Source organism: Rhinopithecus roxellana, unplaced genomic scaffold (genome assembly GCF_007565055.1).
Source record: "Rhinopithecus roxellana isolate Shanxi Qingling unplaced genomic scaffold, ASM756505v1 contig5434, whole genome shotgun sequence".
Taxonomy (NCBI): domain Eukaryota; kingdom Metazoa; phylum Chordata; class Mammalia; order Primates; family Cercopithecidae; genus Rhinopithecus; species Rhinopithecus roxellana.
In genome coordinates, this window is record NW_022144051.1 from 1 (window position 1) to 12,179 (window position 12,179).

Consider the following 12,179-nt stretch of genomic DNA (forward strand, 5'->3'; position numbering starts at 1 on the left):
ATCACTGCTCATCAGGGAAATGCAAAATCATGTATAAAGTTAGAAGCATAGCTGTACCAAGCATTGACAAAGGACAGGTGATGTGTAAACTGTTGCTGGCTGGGGGCCAGTGGGCATGGCCCGCCTGGAAGAGCAGTTGGGAGATACTTAGAAAAGTTGAAGATGCACTTGTGTTACTATCCGGAAACTCAACGTTTAGGTACCCACTCTAGAGAGATTCCCATTCACGTGCACCCAGAAGATATGTGGGAGGGTGTTTGTTGCCACATTGTTTGGGACTACAATTTAAAAAAGGAAAAATGTTGTTGTTGGTAAGGCTGTGATATTTACACTTTCTTCAGTTCATAAAATGGAATTTTTCAGCATGAATTAATACCAAAGATACAATGTTGACCAAAATAAAGCAAGGTACCAAAGTGATGGCAGCAACTGCTCTGGACAGCCTACCACTGCCATCATGCCAACTGCAGCACTGAGGCGTGGCAGGGGATGCATGCTCCATGGAGCCGGCAGGAGCCAGGGACAAGCGGGAGCTTCACCCCTTCTGAGTTGGGGCAGGAGCTTCCTGGGTGCTGCTGCAGCCACCCAACCTGTGGCTGCACACCCAGGCCTTCCACTCCATGGAACAGGCAGGAGCCCCACCCTCCCAGGAAGGGCTGCACAGAACTTGGGTGGCTGTAGATTTGAGCCTCCATGTGCTCTTGGGGGTGGGGATAAGGCAGAAGCCTTGCCCTTCTGGTTGCAGCTGCAGCCACCCAAACTGTGACTGTAGATCTGGGCTTCCCACTCCACAGAGCAGGCAGAAGCCTTGTGCCCCACCTCCCCACAACCCACCTCCCTATGTGAAGCTGCACCTGCCCAAACCACGGCTGCCGACTCAGGCATGCCTGAACTCTTGGAAGGCCCCCCTTCCCTGGCAGGCTCAGAAATGCCTGCTCCTGCTGTCTTCCCTCTGCTGTCAGTGCCCGCTCCAATCTCGGAACAAAGTAAGGGCCAAGCATGGGTGCCATGAAGGGCAGCAGTAGGCAGGCAGACTGCTGAGTGGAAGGGGGCAGTCCCTGGTGAGGCCTGACCTGGGAAATTGTGGTGTCTTTTCCAGGCAGCCCATAGCCGCCCATGGACCAATCCACATGCGTTTCCTCCCCTCTGAAGCCCATAAAAGCCCTTGGTTCAGCCAGAGCTGAGCAGACAACTGGACAACCAGCTGCAGAGAGGAGCTACCCTCTTTCCTTAGAGCTTCAGAGACCTGCACAGATGTTGGGACTACCAGCTGCAGAGAGAAGCTACCCTCTCCAGGGCCTCTTCTCTGCTGGGCAGCAGAAGTCAGGACGACCTGCTGCAGAGAAGAGCCACCCTCTCCAAGGCTTCCTTTCTGATGAGCAGCAGAGATGGGGACAACCAGTTGCAAAGAAGAGCTACCCTCTCTAGCGTCTCCTCTCTGCTGAGAGCTGAACACTCATTGAATTGACCTGCCAGCAGAGAGGAGCCACCCACTTCACCCACTCCAGGCCTCCTCTCTGCTGAGAGCTGAATACTGGATGGGACAACCTGCCTACAGAGAGGAGCTACTCACTGTGGGTCTCCTCTGAGCTGTTCTAATACTCAGTAAGGCTCCTTTTCATCTTGCTCACCCTCCACTTGTCTGCATACCTCATTCTTCCTGGATGCAGGGCAAGAACTCAGACAAAGGTGCCACCAGCCACAGACACTTCCAGCCAGAAAAGTGACACACAAAAGATCCCATAACATTTTGGGGGCTCATCTGGGATCTCTGGAAAGGTGAGTAAAAGTGGATCTGCTTTTTATCCACATTTAACAATAGTTAAAATGAAAGAAAAATACTGAGCATCTGTCAGCCAGTTAAAAGTGACTAGCGCGGCTGGCAAACTTATGACACAGAGAGAAGGCTTACTGGAAAGGACACCATCAATCCCCCATCACCCTCAGGTGTTGGGAATGTTGGCTTTGCTCCAAACCAGTTTCCCTTCACAGAGGTCTAGCTGTCCCGTGGGACCAGAAGGAGGTCCTAGGGCAATCGAAGGTATCTGGCTGAGGCTACACCTTGGTGTTATCCAAAGGCCCGTGAACTAACTCCAGTCCCCAACCACCTGTTAGGGTGTCAGCAAAGGACCTCTGGTTTTCCTTCCTTCCTTCCTTCCTTCCTTCCTTCCTTCCTTCCTTCCTTCCTTCCTTCCTTCCTTCTTCTTCCTCCTTCCTTTCTCCTCTTTCTGTTTTTTTTTTTTCTTTCTTTCTTTCTTCTTTTTTCTTTCTTCTTTCTTCTTCTTTCTTTCTTTCTTTCTTTCTTTCTTCTTTCTTTCTTTCTTTCTTTTCTTTCTTTCCTTTCTTTTTCTTTCTTTTTTCTTCTTTTCTTTTCTTTCTTTCTTCTCTCTTTTTTTTTCTTTCTTTCTTTTGCTTTTCTTTTTTCTTTTTTTTCTTTCCTTTTCCCTTTCTTTTCTTTTGTTTTTTTTTTCTTTTTTTTTTTTTTTTCTTTCTTTTCCCCTTTTCTTTTCTTTTTCTTTTCTTTCTTTTCTTTTCTTTCTTCTTTCTTATTTTCTTTTTCTCTTTCTTTCTTTCTTCTTTCTTTTTCTTCTTCTTTCTCTTCTTTTTTCTTTCTCTTCTTTCTTGGGTGTCTTGGTTCCTGTCTCTCCTTTATACAATGTTAAACGTTAAGAATGTTGTTGTAAACCATAGAAATATTGCTGGGGAATGAGCATTTGGTTTAGTCATCAGGAGCGTAAATGAGAACAATGTGGTGTCTGTCTGTTCTTAGAAGCTAGAAGAATATAATGATTGAGAGTTTTCTTTCTCCTGCTGAAGGAACCCATATGCATAGGACAAGAGGCTTTTTCCCCAGGCACCTTCCCCTCCCCTACACTTAAGTTGTCATTTTGGGAGGAATCTCATGAGGCCAGGTTCCCTATTTCCAGGACTTCCTTTCTCTCCCGTGTTTGAAGAGGACCTGGTCCCACAGCTCCACCTGTTTATGATAGGGAAGCAATGGAGGGGTTGCCTTGCTGGTTACTGGCTTCAATTTGGTGAGGGCCAACTGAGACTAATTTAATGGATCCATACACCCTCCTGAGGCATCTTTTTCCCAAGTTTTGGTTTGAGGCCCTAGAAAGGAAACTAGATCTGAGAGATTCAAAGGCATAAGACAGAAGTCTAGGGCACAGCACAGGTGAGCATGACTAATTCATGTTGATTAGGGCCCTTCTGCTTCATGGATGGAGGTCATGCTCACATCCATGGCACAGATGAGGTCTAGGGAACTCAAAGGTTACTGACAGCAGGAGGCTTAGGCACAACACAGGTGAGTGTGAATATTCCTGCTGGCTATGCCTCCTCTGTCTTCATGGGTGAAGGTTGCACCTGCACCCACAGTCAGCACCTGCACAGGTCACTGGAACTCAGGGATATAAGGTCAGAAGAAAGAAATGGGACACTTTCTTTGTCTCCCTCACATACCCCGGGTATTCACTGGAAGGAAAAGGAACAAAGGAATGCCTTTTTCCCTCTTATCAGATGGGTAACCAACCATCTTCAGCCTGCACTCCCCTTGAGTGTATTCTGAATCACTGAGACCCCTCTGACCCTCAGACTGTAGAGAGAGAGGAAAAAACCTTTTTCCTCCTCTGTCCTCTCTTCCAGATGGGTTACCAACCATCTTCAGCCTGCATTCCTCTAGAATGTATCCTGAATCATTGGGACTACTTAGACCCTCAGACTCTGAAGAAAAAGCACCACCCCCATACTCCTTTTGCACATATTCCTGATTTCATCCGCTTAGGGTATGGCCAAATTTTGTTCTGCAGGGAGGAGAAGCGTGAGCTCAGGATGGAAGCATTAATTTCAGTACCATTCTGCAGCTGGACTTTTTCTGTAGAAGTGAAGGCAAATGGGCTAGAATTTCATGTATGCATGCTTTCTTTGCCTTGCAAGGTAGTCTGGACCTTTGCCAACATTGTAGGATTGATTCAGCCCTCCTAGTGGCCATCTCAGGAGAGACTTCAGGCAGAATCCCAGGGAACTAGGGAATAGCAAAAGTTACCCACCCATACAAGTCACCTAGAGACGTTTTGAATACTCTGTTGCCTATGCCAGACCCTAAGCTGGTGAAATCCACCCCTCTGAGGTGGTTTGAAATGGATTGACCATTATCCACCTCTCAACTCCCCAGCTGATTCCTATGGATATGCAAAATGGAAAGCCTTTCAACAAGATGGTGGAGGGGTAGCAGCCTGGAAGCTGTACTGGGGACAGACTTGACTCAGGAATAAACAGAAAGCCAAACAGACTCATAGCAATGTGCCCAATTCCAATAAAACTGAGAAGATTAAGGAGCTAACCCTCTCCCCAAAATGGGTCAGCCCCTCCTTTCTCCACAAGTGAGTAAATGGAGACATGTATTTTGGATACCTTAGTTTTGGATAAAAAGACTCAACATTGTAAAAATATTTTTTTACTTAAATTAAATGTTCAACAAACCCACTTCTATTCAAAATATTACTAACAGTTTTGGATGCCTGACAAAAATGGCTTGTGGTGGAATATTTTTAAAGCATTGACAGATGTTTATTTTCTTTGCAATTTATTTTACTCTGTTATGTTGGGGACTGCTATTTGCTACATTGTATCCATTCTCCACTTCTTCCTTAAGACAGACCCAGATATTACTTGGAGAAGCAATGAGTTCGAAAATTTTGTTTCCCTTCCTCCCTTGCAGCCAGGCATGACCATGTAACAGTTTGGGCTGCTGAGCCAGAAGAGAAAGAGTACTAGAGCTAGACTTCCAGGAAGGCTGCTCTAAGAAAGATGACTCAGAGGTTGCTTTTTTAGTTTTGAGGGTTTTTTCCCCTCTATTTCCTGCTTCTTGGAACTAAGATATGATGTCTGGAACTCCAGCAGCCATTTTGGATCATGAGGTGACTGTGAGACTAGAAGTCACACCCTAGAATGGAGCACCAAGACGAAAGCTCCTAAAGCTGCCATATAAGACCTGGACTTCAAACCAGCAAGCTTCTTCCATTTGTGAGAGAAATAAGTTTAAGTTTTGTTTCAGCCAGTGTTATCTTTGTTTTCTGTTATGAGCCACTAAATGTGATCCCACTTGTTACCCACAGTCATTCTCCCAACATCCTAGACCCATTAATAGCATTCTACACTCACATTCCATCAGTGGTGCAAGATTATGACACAATTTTAAATTCAAAGGTGATTTAAATGATTTTGCAATTCTGTGCTGCTGAGATATGTGCTTTTTTTAACTTGCAAAATATACTATTGAAATCTATAGTTTAAAAAAAATGAGTCTTGAAATCCTAGTTTTTGCTTACCAAAATCCAAAGCCTCAAAGCACATTCTGGGGAGAAGGTTTTGCTACAGAGAAGAGGCATTAAAGGATCTTTGACTATCTGGGCCGCATTGTACCCACTCTGCAGGACAAGATGAGCTCCTGAGCTGGAGGGAGGAAGACAGTTGGGGAGAAAATGGGAGTGTTCGGTGCAGAAAGGGGGCCTGGGACTTGTCCATTTGACCAGAAGTTGATAGAAGTGGGAGGGAAATGACAGAGCAAAGAAAAGCAGGACAATGGGTCATGAGCTAGAATCCTGCCATCTTTGAGTAAAGAGTGGAGGTACATGGGTTTTGGGGGGCATCTTGGCAAAGGGCCCTGAGGCAGGCAGTGGGATCTCTACCTACCTGAGGGCAGGGGGTCATCCAAGTTCTCCTTGGAAGACTTGAGTCATCTGGAAGATCAGAAGACCCAGAGTGCCATGAGTAGAAGCAGAAAGACCTCTCAGCAGTGGATCTAGAATGCTGATGTCTCCCTAGGACTGGAAGAGCCTCCTGATGCCTGCATCTTGGCAAGTCCCTCCAAGAAAGAGAAGTAGGGGGGCACTGAGCTAGCAGTGAACCCGTGAATTGGCCAAGTTTTTCATGAACTATGATCAAATCTTGAAACAACTGAGAGTGATCTTGAAATGATTAGAAAATCATTTTCCACACTGCTGTCACTGCAAGGTGTTCACCTGTGTGGCAGATGTGGCCCTCTGGCCCTCAGGTGGCAGGAGCAGAGCCCAGGCCAGGAGCCAGAAAACCAACCTAGGGGATGGGGCCAAAGGAAGAGGTCTACTACGAGCTGAGGCTGGGCACACAGGCAGGTCAAAGATGGCCCATCTTTCCTTCATTGGGAGAATTCATATAGCCATAATTTCCTCGTATTTTGCTGTCATCCAAATGTTCAGGCTCTCCATGTTAGATGACTTCTGGATCCTGTGGACGATGGATCCTGTGGATCCCCAGGATGATGGATCCTGGGAGAGCTCCATGTTAGATGACTTCTGGATCCTCAGGATGACGGATCACGGAAGAGCTCCAAGTTAGATGGCCTCTGATCCTCAGGACAATGGATCATGAGGGAGCTCCACATCACATGCCATGTGGATCCTCAGGATAACGAATCCCAGCAGAGTTCCACATTAGATGACCTGTGAATACTCAGGACAATGGATCCTGAGGGAGATACATGTTAGATGACCTCTGATCCTCAGGACAGATTGTGAGGGAACTCCACATCCCATGACGTGTGGATCCGCAGGATGATGGATCTCAGGGGAGTTCCAGGATAGATGACCTCTGGATACCTAGGATGACAGTTCCCAGGGGAGCTCCATATTTGATGACCTCTCATCCTCAGGATGATGGATCCTGGGGGAGCTCCATGTTAGGTGACCTGTGGATCCTCAGGACAATGGATCCCAGGGGAGCTCCATGCTAAATGACCTGAGTATCCTCTGGACAATGGATCCCAGGGGAGCTTCACGTTAGATGACCTGTGGATCCTCAGGACAATGGATTGCAGGAGAGCTCCATTTTTGATGACCTGTGGATCCTCAGGACGATGGATCCTGGGAGAGCTCTATGTTAGATAGCCTGCAAATCCTCAGGATGATGGATCCTGGGAGAGCTCCATGTTAGATGACCTGTGGATCCTCAGGACAATGGATCCCGTAAGAGATTCACATTACATGACCTGTGGATCCTCAGGGCAATGGATCCCAGAAGAACTCCACCTTACATGACCTGTGGATCCTCAGGACAATGGATCCCAGGAGAACTCCATGTTACATGACCTCTGATCCCCAGGATGATGGATCCCTGGGGAGCTCCACGTTAGATGACCTGTGGATCCACAGGAGAGCTCCCTGGGTGACTGCTCTGTCACACTCTCCATCTCTCTCTTGCCCAAATATCTAGTTTTTTATTTCTCAGTCCTATCTATTCTGTGATTCAAATCATCAACATAACTTTGGATTCCAACAACCTTGTTTTTCATCCCAAGTATCTTTAATTGGCTTTTAATATAAGCACACTAAAAGGACTCAGGAAGCTGCTGGTTTATTTGAATAAGCATTGAGGAATTCCATGCATCTGTATCTTTGACAGAACATACAAAGCAGAGGCAAGAGGGACATTGGAAGCAGATGGACTACTGTCAGGATCCTGGGAGGAGGACTTGGAGGCACATGACAACACAAAGTGAGGGCCCTGGCTGGGATGGGCAGGGAGGAGTGGAGCAGAAATGGGGCTAGAGTTTGCGGATGGGGGAACGTTCAGGTGGAAGAAAGGGAGGCTGCCAGCAATATGGGTGACAGAGGTTAGTGTGCAGTGTGGGCAAGGTACACTGGGACCTCGTGCACGTAGGTGCCACTGGAGGTCTGCATGATGCGCAAAAAAGCTGAGCCACCCAGAGGCCTGAACCCGATACAGGGATAGAGGGCCAATATGGGCTGCCTGGCCACAGCCGCAGGCCCAGGAGCAGGAGGTGGCTCCTGAAACCCCACCTCAGGCTGGGCTGCATGGGGACCGGGGCCTTCCTGCACAATTCCGGGCATAGGAGCTGCTTCAGTAAAAGAGAAGGCTGGGTTCTGCCCGGCTTCCGGTTCCCCCTGGTGGCCTGGCTCTCCATGGTAGTTCAGATGGAGGTACACGTCTGGCCCCTCTCTCTGGCCGGGGACCCTGCGGAGCACGACCCCACTGCCACGGCCTCGACCTGCCCGCCAGCTTCCTCCCCTGCGCCAGCCTCTTCCTGCAGGACGAGCCAGCTCTGCGCGAGCTGGGGGCTCCCATCTCATGGGTTTCACATAAGCAGTGGGTTTTGCGAGTTGGACTGGCTCTATAGGGTCTTCATGGTCCACACCAGAGCAGCCTGGCTCTGTAGGAGGCCCACCTGAAGCTAAAAGAGAAGCAGAGTGTGAGGAGATGGAGTAGGGGCCGCCCAGGAAGCCTTCAGGAAGGGAGACAAGGAAAGGGGTTCAGGGAGGGCCCAGGGGAACCCAGGCAAACAGTGTGAAGGTCAGGAGATGCCCTCAGGAGCACTGTCTGTCCAAGGGCCTAGCCTGGGCTCAGCACTTTCCATGAGCCTCTCAAGTCTTTGCAATGACCTTGTCAGTCAGATATTATGACCGCCATTTTACTAATAAGTAAATGAGTCTACAGTTCCCTGCAGAGGCTGAGTTTGAATAAAAATGACATGTTGCCTGCCCTTGCTGTGCTTAAACCTCAGTAGGAGAGACAAACAGAACACCTAAAAATGAATGATGCTAATGAGTGACCAGCTGGGAGGTGAAGGGTATCATAAGGGAGGTGGCTCCGGATCCAGAATGCTGGGGTTGTATTCCCAGGCACCTTCACTTATCTGGGCATCAGTGCCCCTTTTCATAAATTGGTATAATAACATGCCAACCCCTGGGTCCTTAAAAGAACTGAGTTACTAGAAGAGAAATGTTTAGATTAGTGTCTGGTTCAAGTAAGCTTAACATGTATTGGGAAGGAGATGATCAGAAAGTCTTATTGGAGAAGTTAACATAAGCTGGGGATATCAAGGATGATGGGTGGGATTTAGAAAGGCAGAGGTGAGAGAGGATTAGTAGGGATAGCAGGGAGGGATAGGATTCTAGGTGACAGGGGGGCCGGGAGTAGTTGTATGGCTTCCAGGAGGAAAGAAGCCTAGGGTAGCTATAAGCTAGCTTGGTAGGGAGGGGAGGTGTTCACACAGATACATGATTGAGCAATGGAACAGAACAGGAAGTCCAAAACTAGACAAACGTCTACAGAATTTTATCAATGACAGAGCAGGCATTGAAGATCATCTGAATATTCTTCCTAGGGAAACCTGTGTAGCCTAAGAAAAAATCCCAAGAAACTGGCATCTAGGGTCGCCCAGTTACATAGCCCAACCATATATATTCTGTGGAACCCAATCAACAAGCCCCATCCACAGGCTTGGGGCTCCCAACAGCTTCTTCTCCGGGTCCCACTTTTAAACTATAAGCAGCAATCAGAGATCGCCAAACATCAGAGGAAAGGCTGTAACACAAGAAATAGAACAATAATACAAGAAAAGCCAACTTGGAGGAAACAGTTTATGCCACACATGAGACTTTCCAAAAACATCTATAATATCCCCAGAGAGATAGAAGGAATTATGCCCATGAATCAATTATAGGGTACTTTTGAAAAGGAATATTCAGAAAAACTACAGCTTTTTGAAATTAAAATTGTGAGAGCAGAAATAAAAATCTCCACGGAAATTTTGGAGGACAGTATTGAGAACTCCCAGAAAAGAGAGCTAAAATCCAAAATGATGGAAAGGAAGGAAGAGAAAAGAAAATTAGAAGCGTATTGTTACTGAGACACATCCCCATAAAATTCCAGAGTGGTGGTGACAACGAAAGATCCTAAAATCTTCCAGAGAGGGAGAAAGAGAAAGGGAGGAAAGGCAATATGGAAACGGTCAAGATTCAACATGTCTCAAAAATCAGACAGCTCAAAAGCAGCAATTAAATCTAGAAGATAATAGAAAATGTCTTCACAATTTTTGAGTGAAATGGACTTCCCACCCAAAATTTGATATCCAACCAAAGTATCCCTTAGGAATTAGAACTAAGATGTTTGCAGACAAGCAAGATCTTAAATAATTTCCCTTCAAAGCATGCTTTACTGTAATGTGTCTATCAAACTAGACAAGATTAAAAGATTTAGGACAGTGTATGAAGGGAAATGTTTTCAAGAGTAATTTGGCAATGGCCATCAAATTCCAATACCTCCGGAAAAGAACAATGTGAGAGTACTGGTTTATCATACACAGATCGAGACATAGTGTGAGAACTCACTCTTCCAAAGAGAAAAAGTAAAATAAGAAAGAAAAAGACACCAGACATAGGAAATGGGATAAAATTCAAAAGAGGAAAAGGAATTTCCCAGATGATGTGGAAAGGAGATCCTGGAGTGGCAGCTGGGAGCTGACTAGGAGCAGCCAGTCCCGGTTGGAACAGGCTATGAGAAAGTGAAACTGAGAGAATGCTTGATTGGGTTTGAATTTAAGCAGTTGGGGAAGAATTGGGGAATGGATTCGTGATAAGTGAACACATCATAACCGAGGAGAAGTATTAAGTCCTGGAAAACTCAAGTTATGCAAGAGGTGCAAAGTAATCCTAGTGTCCTCCTGGCTCCTGGGCAGTGGGGGAGGAGCACAGGGTGTGTGCCCTGGGATGGGTATGGCTGGGTGAGTGGTGGTGGTGGTGAGTGGTGGTGGTGGTGGCAATGTATGAACTACAGCTAAATATTCCACTAGTCTAGCGGGAAGACCATAAATAAAGTCTAAGCGGAAAAAGAAATAGCAGTAGGGTACACATGTTATTTAAAGAATGAGAGGAAATGCTAGAAGTAATGGCTACCCAGATGGAAGTGGTGGTCCCAAAGGTGCGAGAGACTGAGAAGGAGCAGGGGCTGCTGCTTTTCATAACATGTCACATTTGCATATCTAAGTTCTATAAGTCAATACCAAAAGTAAAGTAAAAATCTGGAAAAAATTAAAGAGAATGGTAGATGTTTGACGGTACCTTGATTAGGGGCCATGGAGCGAAGTCGTTTCGAACGCCTTGGTTCCTCCATGAGGAATCTGCAGGAGGGAATGGGGAGGAAAACGGGTCAGTCAGGGTGTTAAACCGCAGCCTAATTTCTCAAGCGTCACGCAGCGATGCGGACCCTACCTCACCCCCTCCTCCAGGGCCACCGCCGCTCACGGGCCTCAGAGCATTTGCACAGAGCCCGCGGGGCGCAGCCAAGGGGATCCTGTGAAGAAGGTGGGAGTTGGGGTGGGGGAAGACTTCCACACTGTAAGGGATTTCCAAGGGGGAGCCAGTAGCAAGCAGGGATTGGCCTAGAGGCGGCTTGATTAACTTATCCCAGTTTCTTCAGGCAAAGCTGGTACCGGGGAGACTTAGGCCTCGTGGAGGAATGATCCCTCCGTAGCGGAAGAGAGAAAAAAGATGGAGGATGGGGAACCGAGTTGCGAAGAAGGCAGTGGTGACAAGGGATGTGGCCTCGGCCTTCTAGAGCACTGAGGATTCTGTTCCCACCTGTACCCACGCGAACTCTACCCACCCCTCAGGGACACCCAGACACACACCTGATCTCCCTGCAGCTGGCTTTCTTCTATGAGGAGAAGCCCGAGGAGCTGGAAGTGTCCACAGGATCACGGCTATGGCTCCGACGTCGCCCTCAAATGCGCCCCCTACCAGGCAGGCAGGAGGGAGCACCCAGCGGTCCTAGCTGAGAGCCCGGCAGAAAGCTGACTGACTGCTCGCAGCCTCGCGCGCTCCCCCTTAAAAGGCGGTGAGGCCATCACGTGATGGGAGAGGTCAGGGGCGGGGCCAGCTGGGGTGGGCCTGACTGAGCTTGGAAGGTCATTGGGCCAGTCCTTTGCCTGTCAAATGGGGCCCACCGTGAAGCCCCCGTTCACAGATGTCAGTGGTTGATTGATCAATCTAATTGTTGAGAAAAAAAATTCATAATTACAAGTAAGTGCCAGCAAAAGGGAGGTGTGGTGCCGTGAGAGTAGCAAATAGGAAGATTTGATTTGATTAGATCTGAGCGTGGTGAAGGAAAGCGTTGGTGGGGGGGATATTTGTGCTGAAGTTTGGAATTTGGAATTTGAAATTAGTCGACGTGAACCGGGCTGGGAAGGGCAGGGAGGGAGGCAGGGGGGTGAAGAACGGGCGCTGAGGCCCGGACTGGAAGGGAGGCCAGCCCATTCCGCGAATGGAGAGGGAGACCAGGCCCAGGTCCCGGGTGTGCGAGGTGGGGGCAGGGGCCGCAGGAGCTGGTCTTGTTCCGGG

General features: G+C 47.8%; 1 protein-coding gene across 1 annotated transcript; it reads right to left on the reverse strand.

Annotated features, from left to right (window-relative positions):
* Window positions 1–7,343: 7,343 nt before the first annotated feature.
* LOC115896146 (proline-rich protein 20G-like) lies at window positions 7,344–11,638 on the reverse strand. Its single transcript, XM_030926559.1, has 3 exons — window positions 11,471–11,638; window positions 10,902–10,960; window positions 7,344–8,233 (listed from the first exon to the last, which is right to left on the reverse strand). Exons 2-3 carry the CDS (start codon window positions 10,951–10,953, stop codon window positions 7,656–7,658), a joined length of 630 nt encoding a protein of 209 aa, XP_030782419.1. The 5' UTR covers window positions 10,954–10,960; window positions 11,471–11,638; the 3' UTR covers window positions 7,344–7,655.
* Between the last annotated feature and the right edge of the window lie 541 nt (window positions 11,639–12,179).